General features: G+C 39.3%; 1 protein-coding gene across 2 annotated transcripts in view; it reads left to right on the forward strand.

The window, feature by feature from the left end:
- Positions 1-20,535, forward strand: part of LOC125451406 (collagen alpha-3(IX) chain-like) — a 113,954-nt gene that overhangs the window by 24,775 nt on the left and 68,644 nt on the right. For both annotated transcript variants that reach the window (XM_048528451.1, XM_048528452.1), the window contains exons 10-13: positions 537-608; positions 1,478-1,522; positions 15,856-15,891; positions 19,285-19,308. In XM_048528451.1, coding sequence (XP_048384408.1) covers positions 537-608; positions 1,478-1,522; positions 15,856-15,891; positions 19,285-19,308 — 177 coding nt within the window. The remainder of the gene's footprint in view (positions 1-536; positions 609-1,477; positions 1,523-15,855; positions 15,892-19,284; positions 19,309-20,535) is intronic.

Raw genomic sequence — 20,535 nt, forward strand, 5'->3', positions numbered from 1 at the left:
CAACCTGGTTTAATAATCCATCCTGTTTGATTTTTATGCCAATGAATCCCCTGTGGCCTTGCTCACAGTATGGTAAACATGACAATTACAGAAAGAATCTGGATAAAAATAATATATATACAGAGAAAATACCATTCATATATTATAGATATCCCATTTGGGTTGACGCATCTCTGAAACAAATGCAAAAATTGCTGATGCCAAAAATCAGAAATACAAATAGAAATGTTAGAAATACGCGACGGATTTGTGGAGAGGAAATAAATCAATCAATATTTCAGAGATATAACATCTATAAAACAAATCAATGAATTAATGCCCTCACTTAGCCCTTTAGTCTCCATTTTGTTTCTTAAATTGAAATGTCCATTCTATTCCCTTGCTTGCAAAACCATCATCTAAATTCCATAGGCCACAGTTTGAAGAAACACTGGTAATTCGGTTACCAGTCAGACACATAGGCTGCAGATGTTCATGGGAGTATTCAACCAATGACAATGGCGGACTTAAGTAAATTTCTATTTGGTCCAATGCAGGGCCAGAAAGGAGAGCGTGGTGATGTTGGATTAACAGGACAACCAGGAAAGCCAGGCCTTCCTGGAATAAATGTAAGTAACATATATCTTTCCTGGAACTCTTATTGTTGGTGTTCTTACATGGTTACCTGTTGAGTTTGCTTTATACTGGGTAGATGAATTCCATTCATTTCTTCTTCACAATTTCGTCACAAAACTTACCAAGTTGAGCAGTACAGAATTTCTTTCCCTTGATAACTACATGATGAATCCTTCTTTGCCATTTTGATATCCTTAATCTCACAATGTCCTCTTATGTACAGTGGACTTTGATTTTCTTCCATTGTTGAGAGATGCTTGGTTTCTTCATATCCTGAAAATGACTTCTTTTCTCTTGAATACTCTTGAAAAGCTCAAGTTCAACCTTATCAATAATATTCTCATTTCTAGGAACTCTTTAGGCTTATTTCATATGCCTTCATGTGACTCAAGACATAGCAATGTAGTTGACATTTAATAATCCTTGAAAATGCTTTGTATGCCACTTAATTCAGAAATTGGTAATAAATTGGCATTAGCTTTGTTGGCAATACCCAAAACCCATGAAAAAAAACACACATGAGTCTGTTCTTTACAATTTTTATTTTGTTTTCACAAAAATGTTTTGTTCAATACTGGTTAAAACTTTTGTCTTTTTGGGCTGCAAACATTCTGCTACAAAGATTGTCTGTCTCCTGCTTTGCTCCTTTCACTTCATTCAAATTAAAACTCATAGCAACACTTTAACCTACCTTTTCCAAAAACATGTTGCCTGCCTGTTTGTCTCTGTGCCCTCTCTATTGACGCTTGCTTTTTTAAACCCAGCATTTCTGTAGTTATGTGTAATAGATCTTAACATCTACCTCGATTTTATTCATTTTTTTTCAGGGAATAATTTGTTATTTTTGTGTTTCTTCCCTTAGGGAAGACCAGGACCAATTGGACCAATGGGTCCTGAAGGTCGCGTGGTAAGTGATTTTCAAGAAAAAAAATTAAGGTCTGCATTTTTTGAAAGATGCTTTTATTTTGGCTCCCACATAAAATTCAAATGGAAAGTAATTTTCATTCAATGCTGTTCTTTGAATGTTGGCTACAGAATGTGTACTTAGCTTATTTGTGGAATCAACAGAGAAATGTCTACCTTCAAAGATTTAGATATGGGGAAAGGGTCCATAACATAACTGCTCCCATTATATGAACCGGGATATAATGCAGGCCATTGTGATGAGAAACATGTTGACCAAGCCCACTTAATCATCAGCGAGTCTTCACCTTAGACTTGCAGCAGAAGGAAAATCTCTTCCAATTATATTGGAGTTGGAAGGGATGTAAAAGGGGCCTGGGATATCAATTAGACTCATCAGAAAATATTGGTGTCGTGAAAGGAGGGAAAGACTAGGAATGTATTAGACAGTCCTTATCTACAGGATTCACTGAGATGCTTCTCCGGACTTGCTGCTATTTGACCTTCCTTCTCAAAAAAATTTACATGTTTTCTGGAAGCAAAGTGTGACTTTTTCACATTTATGAAGTTTCTGACTGAGAACAAAGAACAAAAAACAATACAGCACAGGAACAGGCCCTTTGGCCCTCTAAGCCTCCGTCATCACATTTTACGCTTCCATACTAATACTGTCTTCACTTACAGGATTTGTATCCCTCTATTCCCTTCCTATTCATGTATTCGTCCAGGTTACTTCCTAAATGCTGCTATTGTGCCTACTTCCGCCACCTTCTCTGGCAAAAAGTTCCAGGCACTTACCATCCTTTGTGTGAAAAACTTGCTTTGTACATCTCTTTTAAACTCCCCCTCTAACACCTTGAACCTGTGTCTTCTAATAATTGATCCCTCCACCCTGGGAAAAAGCCCCATACTTTCCACTCTATTCATGCCATTCAAAATCTTACGAGCTCCTATCAGACCACTCCCCAACCTCCTGCATTCCAGTGAAAACAAATCCAGTCTATCCAACCTTTTTTCATAGCTAAAATTTCCCCATACCAGATGATATCCTGGTAAATCTTTTCTGTACCTTGTCCAAAGCATCCACATCCTTCTGGTGGTATGGTGACCAGAACTGTGTGTAATATCCCAACTGTGACCTAACTAAAGTTCTATGAAGCTGCAGCATAACTTTTCTACTCTTATATCCTTCCAATGAAGGCAAGCATGCCAGAAAAGTTTTTCTTTACCTTATCTATCTGCACTGCTATCTTCAGTGATCTGTACACCTGCACACCCAGATCCCTTTGAATATCACTATTCCTAAGTATTCTGCCATTCACTGTATACATTCCACCCATACTTGACCTTCCAAAATGCATCACCTCACATATGTCCCGATTAAACTCCATTTGCTATTTTCCTACCCAAGCATCTCACTGATCTATATCCTGCTGTATCCTCTGGCAATCCTCCATGAACAAGAGGTTCCAGCACTGATCCTGGTGGAACACCACCAGTCACAACCCTCCCTTCTGAAAAGCATCCTTCCACCGTCACCTTCTGTCTCCTATGACAAAGCCAGTTCCATATCCATATTCCCAGCTCACCTGTGATACATACAACTTCATCTTTTATAGCAGACTGCCAAGATCTTTGAGGAAGTCACGAGACAGGTTGACGAGGTTCGAGCAGTGAATGTGGTGTACATGGACTTCAGCAAGGCATTTGATAAGGTTCCCCACGGCAGGCTCATTCATTAAGTCAGGAGGTGTGGGATACAGGGTGATTTGGCTGTCTGGATTCAGAATTGGTTGGCTGACAGGAGGCAGAGAGTGGTTGTAGATGGTAAGTATTCTGCCTGGAGGTCAATGCTGAGTGGTGTCCCGCAGGGCTCTGTTCTTGGGCCTCTGCTTTTTGTAGCTTTTATAAATGACTTGGATGAGGAGGTTGAGGGGTGGGTTAGTATGTTTGCTGATGACACAAACGTTGGAGGTGCCGTTGATAGTATCGAGTGCTATTGCAGGCTTCAGTGAGACATTGACAGAATGCAGAGCTGGGCTGAGAAATGGCAGATGGAGTTCACCCTGGATAAATGCGAAGTGATGCATTTTGGAAGGTTGAACTTAAATGCTGAATATAGGATTAAAGGCAGAATTCTTGGCAGTGTGGAGGAACAGCGGGATCTTGGTGTTCAAGTGCATAACTCCCTCGAAGTTGCCACCCAGGTGGATAAGGTTGTTAAGAAAGCATATGGTGTTTTGGTTTTCATTAACAGGAGGATTGAGTTTAAGAGCCGCGAGATTATGCTGCAACTCTACAAAACCCTGGTGAGACCACACTTGGAATATTGTGTCCAGTTCTGTTCGTCCTATTATAGGAAAGATGTGGAGGCTTTGGAGAGGGTGCAAAGGAGGTTTACCAGGATGCTGCCTGGACTGGAGGGCTTGTCTTACGAGGAGAGGTTGACTGAGCTCGGACTTTTCTCTCTGGAGAGAAGGAGGAAGAGAGGTGACCTGATCGAGGTGTACAAGGTAATGAGAGGCATGGATAGAGTCGACAGCCAGAGACTTTTCCCCAGGACAGGATTGACTGCCACGAGGGGTCATAGTTTTAAGGTGTTAGGAGGAAGGTATATAGGAGACGTCAGAGGGAGGTTCTTCACCCAGAGAGTTGTGAGTGCATGGAATAGTTTGTCAGTAGCAGTCGTGGAAGTGGAGTCATTAGTGACATTTAAGTGACTGCTGGACATGGACATGGACAGCAGTGAATTGAGGGGAATGTAGGCTAGGTTATTTTATTTTTGGATTAGGATTATTCCATGGCACAACATTGTGGGCCAAAGGGCCTGTACTGTGCTGTACTTTTCCATGTTCTATTTTCTAAAGGTTCTCTTGAAGTCCATTTAAACAATATCTTTCATCACTCGTATCTACCATCTCCTCAAGAAACTCAATCAACTTAGTGAGGCATAATTTCTCCTCACAAAACCATGCTGTCTATCACTAATAAGTCCATTTGCTTCTCAATGTGTGTAGATCTTGCCCCTGAGAATCTTTTCCCGAAAGTTTCCCTACCACTGACTTGAGACTCACGGGTTTGGAAATTATCCCTACTACCCTTCTAAATAATGGGATAATATTGGTTAAACACTTAATGATTAAAAACCACAGCAGCTAGTGAGGGAAATAAATCAGCTTTCTTCTGGCTCAAGATACAAAGAAAGAACAGCCCTTCCATTCTGGAGGTCCAGCGGCTTCTCACCAAACATTGGTACTCATAAGCTGTTTACCTCCATACTAACCAATTGCAGACTGTTGGCAGGCAAAAAGCTTTTGTAATCAAAACTAATTGACATTCCCCAGATGAATCAGCCACTTGTTGCTGGCCTAATCTTTATTCATGCACATTTCTTGGCTCCAGTTCATCTGTGACTGGACTTCCCCACTGCTTGAACAAACAGCAGTGTAAACATCACTTACAGGTATTAGTCACTTGCTTTGCAATAAACACAGCAAACTTTTCTATAATCCTTGCTTTTAAAATAGTTATTTTTTCCATTTCACTCCAAAATCAAAAATGGGGAAAAATAAAAAAGATACGGTCTCTACAATTAGTTCCAACACTGACCCACGGGAATCTGCCAACATGCTCCACTAGTCTGAAAAAATAACAGTTACTTCCATTCTCAGTTTACTGCCACTTGTCCAGCTTTGTATTCATTCTGCAATTGACTCTCCTGTTCCAGGAACTTCACATCATTGGAAAGATATCCTGTTGCACTTTCAAATGCCTTTTTGAAAGTCCACTTGCACCTTAATCAACCTTCTCTGATACTTAAGTAAGAAAAATTATAAAACTGTTGTGATTTTCAGAACATAACATTGCCTTCCCGAATACACAGAAATGGGCTGTGACAAAAGTTGTGATGGTCCACAGAAACATTGACACATTGGCCCCAGACACAGTAGCCGACCTGCACCCAGGGCACAGTATCAGGTGGTGAAGTGGGGGTTTGTGGGAAGAGTTCAGTGAGGGAGGGGCATGTGGATACACCACAATGAGAAGAATGAGATCTCTGAAATTTGCTCTTATGTCCTGTCAGCATTACACATTCTATCGAAAATATTCAAATTGCAAGCCATATTTCCTGATAAGAGAGGAATCCCTTGTGTTGTAATGTACTTTATGAAAATTTTTAGCTCCCGGTATGAAACAGCAGGAACAGCACAGTGATAATCTCAAGGCTCCTCAAGCCCTGAGCAGCAATTTCCAGCTGAAATGATTTCCTCAGAACTTACAGGAGCTCCATCTTTGAGGCTGGTCACTTCGCACTGACATAAAGTGCTTCTTTACATGCTTTTGTGCCACTTAATGGTGGCATCTGCAGCATGTGTAGCCTTATTAAAAATAAAAATTGCAATCACATGAGTTGACAAAACTGAACTAGAGACTGAATGTGGAACGGTGGGTATTTGGAGTTATTGAGTGTAATTGTTCTGGTAGCTTACCTGGCTTAATGATTTCTGCCTTCATTTCATAACAGTTCATTAAAAACAGATTAACAGAATTACATAGAATAGTGTGCTTTTTGCTACAATGAATGACAACAAGAATTGTCTCAAGGAGAGATAGAATAGAGAGACAGATGGAAATCTGATTTGTAACATATTTTTCACACCATTGCAAACAAGTGCCTCACCATAATGCCATTAAATATTATACTGATGAGGGTTAAAAAATTCGGAACTTTCACAGACAGAGCTCATTGTTGATTTAATTCCCAATGGACAGAACTTTAGTTTGATGTATGATGTGAATTAACTCTTTAACAGCATGCAATAAAAATTCAATACGTGTGGAGTTCGATCAGGGAAGTAATTTTTTTTCTTTATTCACTCGTGGGATGAGGGCGTCGCTGGTTAAGCAGTATTTATCGCCCATTGCTAATTGCCCAGAGGGCAGTTAAGAGTCATCCACATTGCTGTGGGTCTGGAACCATATATAAACCAGACTAGGTAAGGATGGCAGTTTCCTTCCCTAAGGGACATTGGTGAACCAGATGGGTTTTTCCAACAATGAACAATGGATTCATGATCATCATTAGATTCTTAATTCCAGATTTTTTTATTGAAGTCAAATTCCACCATTTGCCATGGGGGGGGGGGCGCATTCACACGCAGGTCCCCAGAATATTATGTGGGTCTCTAGATTAACAGTCCAGCAATGATACCACTAGGCCATTGCCTAAAGTTAGTAGTACAATGAACTAAGGAGAAGAAGATTTCAGCCAAGGGGCCATGTGCTCAATTGCTATCACATTGCTGCAGTGGAATAGTGTTGAGGAGACAGAACTCTGACTTTACTGTGGGAAAAGTGATGAAGTTAAGTATGTGTTTACTAGTCTAGAGGTGCCATCAGTCCCTCACTAATCAGTGCTGGAACTGCAGAAGTAAATTGGACCACCGCCTTAAATTAGGATAGACAGAAAATTGGGTAAATATGGGATATGGGACTGGATATGACACGTCCCAGATGGACACTTATTCAGCGTGAAGGCATGTAAAAAAGGCTGGATGCCTGCCTCACCACTTTTCAACCCATCTCTGCACTGATGCCACAATATAAAGAGCAGCCCATCCATAAAATGCAAATAAATAATTAAGTGTCAATTGACTTCGATAAAGGCTCAATTGACTCTAATAATATGCTGCCCATGCCAAAATATGACTGGTGTGGGTAGTTAGGTAGCAGTGTGCAGGCTATTTTTAAAGTCCTACATGAACAAAGTCAAGAAGGAAGGAAGTGGTGGGAGCTCATCTCATTTGGGAATGTGTATTGTAAACCACCCAATCAAGATGCCATCCCACCCCTTGCCATCATTCTACACCAACCTTCCTGGTACTGCCAATCACAGGCACCAACATCTCCTCTTAATCCTGGAGAGGAGATGCCCTTCATTCATCATTCAGATTTAAAATCTGGAGCTGAAGAGGATTGAGTGGAATAGTCGAAGAAGGATTATGTTGCTCCTGGATGTTGCAATATTTAAATATGTCTAGAATTCCACGTTGATGCCACAACATCTGTTCCTTCTCCTGTTACTGTGATGCTTATTAACATGCTTTCTGGTCAGGAAATTTCAAGCATTATTTGCTCCAAGGTTTCATCAATGACATCCCATGTATTTACGCACTTGTATAGGTCAGATCAAGTTTTGCTAACTTGGGATCCCATCTTTTTCTTGCTGTCTTTGGAACTCTGTGTGGCAGAGCATCAACTCACCTTGTTTCTTGAAGCACAGCACTTAAGAGACTTCACCAAAAGTCAGTGTGCTAGCTATTTGAACACTGCTCATTTCACCATACCTTCAGACCGAAAATTAGTCAGAAGACAGACTTAAAGAAGTTTCATTATTCAGGCCCCAGTGGTTATTCTACATCACTCCCTTGGTGTCACAGCCTAAAATTTAATTGATAATCTCAACAGGGGAGCAAATGAAAATTCTCCTTTTTCATCTTATCCAAAGTGGCCAGAAGCTAAGCTAATTAACAATTACAGCAGCATGTTGCCGCAATTTGCTCTTTTACCAGATGCTGATCTGCAGGTTTTTTTTTAATGAGGAAGCTGATGATCTTCAGACTACTCCTGAACTCATGCTGTGAGAGGCACAAATAATTTATTTGCAGGAGTCCCATGAAAATTCTCAGCTCTCAGTTTTGGGAAGCAGCCTACCAATCTCAAATTGAGACTGCACGCCAGCCTTCCAAATGTATATTTGCCTGTTATCAATTAAAGCGAGCAAAAATATGTTCCTGTAAAGTTTTAATGTTCAATAAAGCCCAGAAACTGGAATGATATTTGGACCCAGAAATACCACGGCAATAACTTACACTCACAAAACACCTTTAATGTGGCTGAACGTCCCAAGGCATTTCACATCCTTCAAATATTAAAGAGAGTGGGAGATGCTCTGCACCACAGGTGCAGACAGAGAGCAGATGGTAAGTTTTAATGGGTGGAAAAACTTGCTCTGGAGGTATGTGATTTCATGAAATGCAGGCCATGTATGGGCCAGGAAAAGTGACACAGAAAATTTACTCTGGTAAGTTTTATAAGGCTTAGAAACATATAGAGGCACAGGAACATAGAAACAAAGACATGTTTACAGCATGGGAAGAGTCCATTCCACGCATTGGGTCACTGTTGGCTGAAAATGAGCGATCCAACTTAATCCAACTTTTCAGCTCTTGGCCCAGAGGTTACATATCCAATTTGTTTTTTTTTTAAATGCAATGAGGAATCCTGATTTAACCATCTTTTCAGTCTAGCTCCAGACTGCTGAAGATAATCACTGATGCCTGGGTATGATTCTACAGTTTCGCTAACTCCTCCCCACTGAGAGCTCTTCATGTCTGAGTTTAGGCATTCACTCTCATGGTGAAGGAATCGCACCATTGATGAATCTAACCTTGTTCTCTTTTAACATTCATGCAATGAATTTTCCAATAGAGAGTCGTTGAATCATGGTTAAGAGAGAGAAGCATACCTTTTTTCATTTCTCTTGTAATGGACTCCTCCAGATGAAAATAATTAAAATGCTCTCAAAGTTTGGCATGTTGAGAAGGGCATCAAAACCATAGGAAGCATAGAATTAGATTAGATTCCCTACAGTGTGGAAACAGGCCCTTTGGCCCAATAAGTCCACACCGCCCTTGAAGCATCCCACCCAGACCCATCCCCCTATAACCCACACACCCCTGAACACTGCAGGCAATTTAGCATGGCCGATCCACCTAGCTTCTGCATCTTTGGACAGTGGGGCGAAACTGGAGCACCCGGAAGAAACCCACGCAGACACCGGGAGAATGTGCAAACTCCACACAGACAGTCGCCCGAGGCTGGAATCGATCCCGGGTCCCTGGTGCTGTGAGGCTGCAGTGGTAACCACTGAGCCACTGTACTGCCCCAAAATTAGTGAGGGTTTGAACAGGAATGGGAAACAACAGTTGTCTGGAGAGACTTGAGTTTCTAGGACTATTTCCAATTATGCCAAAAAGATTAAGAAGAGGCTTAATAGGTGTGCTCTTATAGGGAACTGAGCAACATGGGCTATGGCCAGATTTGGGGCAGAATTGGATAAGAAGCACAGCAAGGCTTTTCACAATATCGGGAGCAATTTGCTATACCTTTTATGGTTTGTCTAGCTTCTCGCCAGGCGTAAGTGAGTTGCCAGTTAAGGGGGACTTGTATAGCTTTGTAAATGTTTTAGAAATGCCACAACTGCCAGCATTAATGTTCAGTTTCCAATTTTATCAAATGTGCTGAGAAAGTTAGACTTTGAAAAATCTTGACATGAAAATCAAAGCAGTCACTTTCACTGAATGCCACAGCCATCTCCATCATATCAGGTGGGATGGCCTGTTGTGCCTGGGAAACAAGTTGACCCTGCACTTGCACATATGTGGCAGGATCAGTTGTAGAGACCAGTCACTAAAATTCAGGGCTGACCTGCTTCTTCCCTGCTATCTCCAAGCTTGGGTAGAGGCCAGAATGCAATGTCCACCGTTGGTCCAGAGGTTCAGAGATGAAATGTTGTCTGGGCACAGTTTTAAATTGTGGCTGGAATTTGGAGCATGGCAGGTTTTGGTGGGGGAGGAGGAACTTCATACTTTCCTGCTTGTTAAATTTGGCAATGGTATCCATCAGCACAAGTAAATGTAATGAACTTTAAAAATATAGCTGTGCACCGATTTCAGCAACTTAATAGCACTAATGTAGGAAAGGGTTAGACTTTTTTGAGGAATAGTGGATGCCTTTCTCCAGTCAGTTTCGCAAACCTCCAGTTGTCTCAAATATTTTTATTGTCCCTAGTTGTTTCTTCAGGCTGTTTAATTCATCCTCCCAAACTTCTTCTAACTCTGTTCTTCACTGACCAGGGGAACTACGAGAGATGAACCTGAGATAAGTGGCCCTCTAATTTTCTCCACTCCATTGTATATGAAGTGGTTCTGGGATGCCAACATGCCTCTTCACAGCAGAATTGCAAAGAATAGGAAAGCAGTAGAAGGGAAAGTAAGAATTATGGTTAAATTCAACCAGTAATTGGCATCGTGTATTCAATGACATCACCAAATACCCATGATCTGGAAACAGACCTGCTGACTGTTCTTCTTTGTCTCATGTAATATCATTTTAGAAAATTAGGAGGAGAACAAAGTGAACAAAGTAAGGTTTGTTTTAATTGGAAAAAAATTGTCAGTAAGGGAACCTATAGGTAACTGATACAAGATATTAATTTCAATGTAATGAGTTCCCCTTCCACTCTTTCAAAAATTACAGTAGCTCCCGTCTTTCTTTCATTATATTGTAATCTTGGCATCCAGGGAAATTGTCCCATTTGACAGACTGACCTTTACAATAGTTTGTAAAGCTTCAAGTTCAATCTTTGCCCCTGTCAGAAGAAAATTATGAATGATTGTCAAGGTGACTAGTAAAGATTATAGCAAAAAGCTCCCATGAGCAATAGCTGCTAATTGACAGCATAAGGTTGCTTTCTGCTACAACTAAGAACATATGTAACAGTGAAGTACTACAGTAAGCTGTATTTGGCTTTGACTGACATTTAGAATTGAACAAAATAAACAAGAACCCAAAAAAACTGCGGATACTGGAAATCAGAAACAAAAGCAGAAAGTGGCAGTATCCGTGGAGAGAAATCAGAGGTAACATATTGAGTCAAGTGACCCTTCTTCAGAACATTTAGAATTGGAAATCCACCATATATTGTATGAATTTACAAGGGTAGGCAGCACGATCTAATAAAGTTATAACTTTTTTTAGAGGATGGGTAGAAAGAATTAATTGTGAACTTTAAATGTAAAACTTGCTATTTGCTAAAACTTCACAAAATTCATTAAACATATGTCCTACATCATATATCCCTGCCCTTCCTTAACATGATCACAACATTGTAGAATTCTTACTTTGTAGAAGTAAGTTGTTCAGCTCATCATATCTGACTGACTGTCTAAGCAATTTGTGCCCTTCTGCCTTTCCCTATAACCTTGCAAAATGTATTTCTTTAAAGTCACCTAATGTCTTCTTGAATGACTCTTGTATAGGAAGGGTACAGAGGGATATGGATCCTGTAAGTGAGGACAGTTTTAGTATGGAAGGGCAAAATATGTCGGTGCAGGCTTGGAGGGCTGAAGGGCCTGTTCCTGAGCCATATTGTTCTTTGTTGTTCAATGTACTCCAGAGCTTAAAAACTAAACTGTTCTTTTTCTCCTCCAGCACATTTGCTTTTTTTCTGTCAACTACTTCAAATCTGAGCCATCTCATTCTCGATCCTTTTAGGGGAGGGAACAATTTCTCCCTGTCCACGCCATTCAGCTCCCTCATGATTTTGAAAGCTTCTATCAAATCTTTCTTAGCCTTCTGTCTACTGTAGACAACCCAACATATCTAACCTATTTTTATCACTAAAATTTCTTATCTCTGGAATCAATGTCAGAAACTGCTGTAGTCTCTTCAATGTATTTAGTTCCCTCCTAAATTGTGTACTACCACATTATCTAAGTTCAACATATCTTTCTTGACCTATATTCTATGTCTCTATTAATAATGTCGAGGATACTGTATGTGTTGTTAATTGTGAATGCTGACTTCTTGCCAACTGTAGTGTCTCATGCACATATACACCCAGGTTTCTGTTTCTGCACACCATTAAACAAGAGCTTCCTTTTTTGTTACCACTGTAACTCCATCTTGAGGCTTGAAAATTGTTGTGACCCCTCAGTGAGAGCTGTGAGAATGAGGGTATTTGGAGAAGGAGCACTAATGACGTAATTTGGTCATTACTGGCTCAGATCTTGTGACCCAAAGTGTTAAATTCTAACCCAACTGGGAACATGAAACCCGAGTTGTGAACCCCTTTTTCACAATAATGACTTTTTTTCTCGCTGCATTTGCATGTTCTTTCTACCTGAATTTATCAGTTGCCACTTCTCTGCATTGAACCCATATGGCACCTATCTGTCAATTCCACCAATCTGTCAATGTCCTTTTGTCATTACGTTGCCCTCCTCACGATTTACAATGCTTTTAAGCTCTGCATAATTTTAAAACTTGGAAATTAATCCCTGCACACTAAGATCTAGATTGTTGAAACCTATCGCAAATAGGAAAAGTCTCAAATCTTGCTCTGGAGAGCTCCACTGCAAATCTTCCTCCAGTCCTCAAAATAACCATTTAACTAAAACTGTTTGTTTCCTATCCTTCAGTCAATTTCATTTGCTACTTTCTATTGAGCTTTATCTTTACCTACAGGTCTGTTGAGTGGCACTGTATTGAATACCCTTTCAAAATCCAGGTAGACCACATCAACAGCATTATTCATCATTAGCTTTCTCTGTTATTTCTTCTCAGGATATTCAATTCTAACTCATTGAGTACATTTGAGCACCATTGTATTGCAGGCCTGTTTTTCACTGAAGCGTTTGTTGGAAAAAACATTGATTCTTGTTTTCTGGCAGAAAAGAAATTTATAATTTAATATTTCTCAACTGTTTTCTTCAGTCACCAAATCATGAAATACTTTCAGGAGGTAATTTGCAGAAAATAAAATGTACAAAGTGGGATGCAATTTTTATTTGCCAACTGCTTTAGTTTCAATGTGGAATCAGATTTTAAGTAAAGAATCTCAATACTGTGCTGGGTTGGAGTCTAAGGTTCATCTGATTCATTTTCTGATTTGATCTTAATTTGGATGTCAGACACTTAAAATTAAATAAGCAAGATCTATACTAAAATATATAAGGCAGTGTCTTTTGGATCCCAAAACAATTTTAATCTTTAGTGATGAGTGACTAAATCAGTGGAACTTAACAGAACTCGCAGATGAGCCAAAAACAGGTAAATGACAACTTTTCTAATGAACATTTATCTGAGTCATGAAAAAAAATCCTTCCACAATGACCCCACCTGGGTTTTCTCACCACACCACACCCCCCATCCATTTGTGTGATATATTTACCTCTGTGATAAAATCTCTTGATTTCTCATTCAGTGATCTGTTGGTTTACATGAGAATTGAAAAATCTCCCTCCACCAGGACGTTCCAAAACATTATTAGTTTGTAAAATGATTCAGACTGCAAAAGCATGCATGCTAATCTGGTAAACCAGTAAAAGCCGACCAACAAGTTTAGTCAAATGGTCGATTCCTAACAAATGTAACTAAAATTCACTTTAATGCATGGGGAAGTAAAATGCAGTGGAACATAGGCTTCTAACTAATGCTATATGTAAATGCAATACTTCTTCACCTATTGGGACAATAAGTGAAATATCAATGCCTGACCAGAAGCACAAGTGTTAAAATCAAAATTAGGGATATCGCACCTTAATTACCGAGATGAGTTAACGTTTCTTTACCTTAACAGTTCTTATGTTAGACTGTGTGATGTATTCAGGGGAATTTAGCTTTATAAAATTGAAAATCAAAATCCAGTTTCTCAGTTGAAAACAGCTATCTTTGTATTAGCAATTCATTACTTACCTTAAAATTTCTTAAATATCTTTCTTTGATGGATAATCTTTTACTGCTACTTATAGTTAATGTTTTTCTCAGGGAAGAAAACAAAATGTTGAATGGCAAAAGAAGGTGTCTTTCCCAACCTTGCTGGATTTATTCAAGGGTGTGGGCAGCAAATTTTTGTTGGGTATTATATTCTGTCTCTGATTTTGAGCTATTGCAGCACAGGGAAGCTAAATACTGACTGTAAATTTCACAAATATATGTTCCTGTCCAGAAATCTCGAGGGTGCTCTCACTTTCATAGTTTTGTCCATTCTTTTGATAGTCTGGAGCTGATTGTGGAATCACCCCTCATTGGACTCCTCCTTAATATTATACTTCCCTCTCTAGGGCTTGAAAAAGTGAGGATCACACTGTCCCTAGGAAATGTTAAATTTATGCATTAAGAACATTAAAATTCTGATTTTTATTATGCACTCTTCCCTCTCAATAGACCAAGATCATGATTCCCAACTCATTCAACATCACTTCAGTTTATACAAGCTCTCTGACATATCTTCTGCTTGTATGGCCCCCAAAATACCTCCTTCAGCATCTCCTTTGCTCTCTTCACCCCATTTCAGCCTTCAAGTTATGTTCCACTTCCCAAGCTCCGCCACTTCACAGCACACACCTAAGGTTTCCATTTTCCCTTTACTCACCTGGGCTGGTTTTAGATTCCCCCTCTTGTATTTCTGAAAACTTATGGACGTATGAATTAGAGGCAGAAGTAGGCCACTTGGTTCCCTCAAGTCTGTTCCACCATTCAATATGATCATGGCCAATCTGATGACTTAACATTCTCACCAAACCCCTGACTTCACTTTCCACTCCCATTCTCATCAAGAATCTATTTACCTCTGCCTTAAAAATATTCAGGAACTCTGTTTCTGCTACATTGGAGGCAGAATTTTCCAACACTCTTTCACTGATGTTAAACTTGGTGTGTCCTTTTCCGCAAATCTCATAAGTGCCGCTCTCAGATTTCCTTTTATTTCCCCTTGCTACACGCATCAGCATCACTCAGTCTTCACTTTCACCCCTCCCACCAATACGTGTGTCCCCATACTCTTCTCTGCCTCGAGGAGCTAATTTAGCTCAGCTGGTCTGTGATGCAGCCTAGCTTCAGATCCTGCAATGGCTGAGGTGACCATGAAAGATTCTCCTTCTCAACCTCTCCCCTCACCTATGGTGTGGTGAGCCTCAGGTTAAACTACCACCAGCCATTACTCTCTAATGAGAGACCAGTCCTTCGATCTGGTGAGACAGTGGTGAGTGTACTTGCTTTACCTGCCTAGCAATGCTGCCCTTAGACCCTATAGCATATGTCTACAAATGTATGGAGCTCTAACCTGCTGCTCTGATTTTAAAAGATATTACATATTGAAAGTGGAGAGATTTAAACTCATGAGAGTTTGGAGCAAAATTGGTGCAGAACAGGAATCATGGAACAGTTTGTGATGAGGTTGTGTGAAGCTTTTTATTTTGGCTACAAATACTGGCATGTCAATGGCTTTTAAACACAGACAGTTTAAATACAGAGTTCCTGTCATTTTACAGTGATGCAGTGAAGGACTTCTAAGAAAGAAGAAATAAATCATTTTGAGTTGCTCTTTCAAGTATAACATTGGCAGCAATGTTAGAGTGAATTGCTTGTTCCAAGTCAACCAGAGGAAATGTAAGAGACAGGGTTTGCTTTATTGAATAAACCTGTGATTACTGTAAATGAGATCAGTCATGCATAATATGATAATTTTCTAATAATCTGTTTCCTTTTAAGGGCCCTCCTGGCATGCCTGGTCCAGAAGGTCCACCAGTAAGTATTAACCTTTGTAACTATATTTGAATTTAAAGTTTTTGTACATGTTTTGCCTTTATGCAGCTGGGGACCTGAGTGTGATAATTTGACTGAAGGCTCATGAACAGTAATTGACATCGGTATTTCATACAAAAACACAAACAATTTTTAATTCTGACGAAGTACCTTTAAAGCTGTGCTATTCCGAGAATGTTAATTACCTGTTGAAGTGATGGCTTTGCAGTAGGATTCACTGCAAAATTCAAAGCTTCTGACTTTTTCTTGCAGCCAATATATTTATCTGTCAAGATTATCTGTCCAGTTTAGCTTATGGTCAAGGTGTTGATAGTGGGGATTCGGTTAAATGTCAAGGGATGATGGTTAGATTCGCTCTTGTTGAAGATTGCCATTGCCAGGTACTATATAGCGTGAATGTCGCTTGCTTATTTCGCTTGCCAGAAACAGCTCAAAAAGAAGGAAAAGGCACGTGTGAGACTATCGTGTGGAGCTGGAGGAACATAGCAAGCCTGGCAGCATAATAGGAACAGGAAAGTTGATGTTTTGGATTGGGACTCCTCTTCTTCATTTTCTGAAGAAGGGTCTCAACCCAGAACATCAACTTTCCTGCTCCTCTGATGCTGCCTGACTTGCTGTGTTCCTCCAGCTCCACACTGTGTTATCTCTGACCCCAGCATTGGCAGTTCTTGCTATCTCTACATGTGATACGACCACATGCTTTCATGGGATGAACTCCACCGACATGCATAATTCTGTATTTGTAAAGCAGCAACATCAGAAAAAGCGAGCGAAGCAACAATAATTTTTATAAAAATAGGCTTTATGCTATACTATAAATTTTTCTACTGCCATTTTAAAAGTTGCAGTTAAGATTGAAGTCAACCAGAGTTCCTTAGAGTTTCAGCTATTTAAACAAACAGCAACTTTATTTCCTGGATAAACAAACAGTTCATAAATAAAGACAATAGTCATAACTCTTAAATGCTTTAGAAAAGATAGATCAGTAAGAGTCAAATTGTCCAGTAATGATGATCACAAATCAGCCTGACATGATTTTCTAGAGATTTAGAAGATCAAGTCAACTATAGCCAGACAAAACAGTCAGCCAATTCATTGGCAGGCATTGATACTAAAGTACAAATGCACTTTCAGCAAACGACCTGAAGTGAAAGGGTTATGGAACTGGTTGTTGCCTCTACACCCATTAATTCCCCAGCAAAGCACAGCTATACTAAGTCAACAACATACTATTGCTACATTGCTAGATAACGGGTATAAGTTGAAAACAATTTTAGCTGGTCTGTAACATCTTCAGATGCTTGAGTCTGCAACAACAATTGTAGCCATCATCTAATTCAGTAAAAGACTTGTCTCATCCGTCAATTGATTGACTGTCATTTTGTGATATATGCAAACTATCTTCTACAAAACGCCCTTAGAGTAAAATTTTCAAGAAACTTAATTGCCGAAGGAAAGCCAACGTGCAACAAAATGCTTCACAGTTGCATGTGAAGAAGAATCAATCATATTTTGTTAATTTGATGCACCACATGTATGCTACCAGACAAGCTGAAACATTAACTCTTTTCAAATGGTGTACCCCTAACAGAATATACTTGTTATGGATACCTGAACCCTCTTCCCCTAAAAATTCTGCAGGACCTTCTATTATTGGTATAAATTATGTATAAATGATACATTGTTACAATCTATGAAGGAACAACCCAATCAGTTGCAACACCAAAGATTCTAGGCTGCAACATCACATCCATTCATCACCTTCAGCAATCCCATGTGAGATTGCCTGTGAGCCATGGTGCAAAACTGCCACTTATATTTACCATGTTCAAAAACATGATAGCATTTTCTTGACTCAATACTTCACCAAGTACTTTCTTTTTGTGTGACAAATCAAAGATTCCACTCGTCCAATGAGTGTTGACTGCCAAAATCTTTATATTTGGTGTAGCTCGACAAATTGTCCATTTTAGTGGTCTGCAGTACAGTAGCGTACCGTTTCAAAATGTGTATAGAAAATGGAGTGTTCACCACATTAAGTCAATACCCGCAGTCGAGCAGTTCACAGAAAACACTGGACCCACTGAAAAAATCATGATATTCCTGAAAATAGTTTACTCACATGCAGTTTCATGATTGGAAGATGGATCCACATGGTTCTTCCATCCGGAATCTCATCACTCAACCACATGTACATGACATATTGTTGGAAAGAAGGGAGATAGTGTTACAGAAACCTGATCAATGAGAATGCAGACAGTCATACTAAATTTATTTAAATTGTTCATTGATACAGGAAAAAAACTGGCTATGTCATCCCCATTTCTTTTTTGATTTCAAATTTTTCCCAACTGCCATGCTGGGATTTGAACCCATGTTCCCTGAACATTAGTTTGAGATTCTTGATTACTATTCAAGTGACGTTACCACCACGCCTCTCCAAACTTGAAACCAGAACAAAGGTTAAGAGTTTGAGATTTTCAAACACATGGGTTCATGGAAAATGCTATGTAATTGTGTACAGTCCAGTTCATATGTTGTTGCAATGAGAAATAGTCAAGTCTGACAAAGAAATAAGTAATATCTGCAAACTGTCTTTGGTCAACTGACTTTGACAGAGAATGACAGATCAGAAACTGAAGACAACATGCCAGACAACAACCAGATTTCTTTGACAAATGATTCAAATTAATTTGCGATAACAGATAGCACACCACAGAGGAAAGTTTTTATATCTGTATGAAGGCTAGACCCAGTCGTATTAAAGCTTTATCAGACACACAGAGGAAATGTATCTACATGCATCCTTGTACATGTAATTGGAAATCAGTTCCCATTCTTTAAAGGGGGCATATGTTATTGCACAGGTTCTAGTCCAGACAAGCATAGTTTACATCTATGGCAGTTTCATGACATCATGGAATGTGACATTCTGGTATAAAGTACCAAAAAATCAGTTTAATACATCAGTTATGTATATGTGATGTACAGTAACAGTCAATAAACGTAGCATCTAGACTATGTCTGAATTATTATATTCTGTAAGTGGTTGATGTTATTAATAAACATCTGTCTCAGCAGGAATCTGATTTTTATGATATATGTTACAAGAGCTGATAAAAAGACAGTGTATTAGAAATGCCATTTGATCCAAGAAACCACTTTAATTTGTTGAGTGAATTTATTTTTTGGACATAATCAACTGGCTGCTTCTGAAAAAGTCGATTGACATGACTTACTTTTCACTCTGTATCCCTGATACAGTACAATTTCAAATATTTCTGGAAATCCAATTGAAATTATTCATTAAAAAATGATGATTAAGTTAGTAAAATTGAATTACTCCTAACAAAGCCTTTTTTTTGTTTTCAACAGGGACCTGCAAAACCTGGAACTCCGGTAAGGAAGTAAGGACTTTGCATGGGCTTAATTATAATTCCTGATGGATGATTTGAACAGAGAATATGGAGTGATCCAAAATAGCTAGCAACATGATCCAAAGGAGCTATGGATTTGGAAGATTGAAGCTTCAGTATTGTAGCTATTAAAACTTTCCTTTGATGTTCGGAAAGTTGAATTGTGGAACATGCTTGATATTACGGAAGAATGTTATTTGGGCCATGCGGGTAGCAACTTGAGATGCTGTCTGCTCCCCTGTAAAATCAAGGCCAGAATTGATCTCATGCAAGTTATTTTCATTCTGGGTGGATCAGCAGTGAATGAAATTGTATTCTCCTCACTCGTACTTAAGAATTACATGAACAAACTGATAAGAGGGTCATTTTAATTTGTTTTAGAAGGTTGGTGGACAGATTTTACTAACCTTTATCTGTCTTATCTTTAGGTGAGTGCATGTTTTAGCAATTATTGAGCCCAGTGTGCTGGGATTGCTCTGGCATTATGCCAATTTAAGACTGACATCAATATATTTTCTGAATTCAAGATATTTGAGGGAAATAAAGGATTGGACGGGGAAGTGGAGTTTTGTGTGGGAGATTAGCTATGAAGGACTGTGTATACTGGGTGGAATTTATAGCTTTCTACAGTTCTTATTCCTTACAGTTTTATGCTCATGAAATAGGTAATCAACTTGAACCCATTTGTTTCCTGGTTTGACTAAAAGTATCTGCACACTGTATATGTACAGTGGTAGCCTGGGCTTCAAAATAAACTGAAAGATTCAGTTTATCTGAGCAGGTAAGCTGTGTTTAGTATAGATGTTATCATTCCGAGGATAAGAAGTGGATTCTATTGAAGATGAGGTGGTGTCACTTGTAGCTTTACCTTCAAACTGGTTCATTCCTAATGCAGTCTCAGACTGTGGCTTCATGGGACGTGAAATAATTACATTCAAGTTCCGCTTGTTTGGTTCAGTGATTACTGAAATTGTAAGAGTATAGAATTTACAGGCAACATTTTGAGATAGGGAGTACTTAGTAGGTGGGGCAATATTGGCTGAGCCTTCCTGATTCTTCTTCAGTTAAGTTCAAGGCAGGTAGGCCCATGGATGACTTTCTTATTCCACCACCAGATGAGGCTCTTAAAGCTATTCCTCTCCACTTAAGGGTCTCATTCCGCCATTGCCAATGCATTTTATCATACCAGGTGGCAGGATAACAAACCCCC

Source organism: Stegostoma tigrinum, chromosome 5 (genome assembly GCF_030684315.1).
Source record: "Stegostoma tigrinum isolate sSteTig4 chromosome 5, sSteTig4.hap1, whole genome shotgun sequence".
Taxonomy (NCBI): Eukaryota; Metazoa; Chordata; class Chondrichthyes; order Orectolobiformes; family Stegostomatidae; genus Stegostoma; species Stegostoma tigrinum.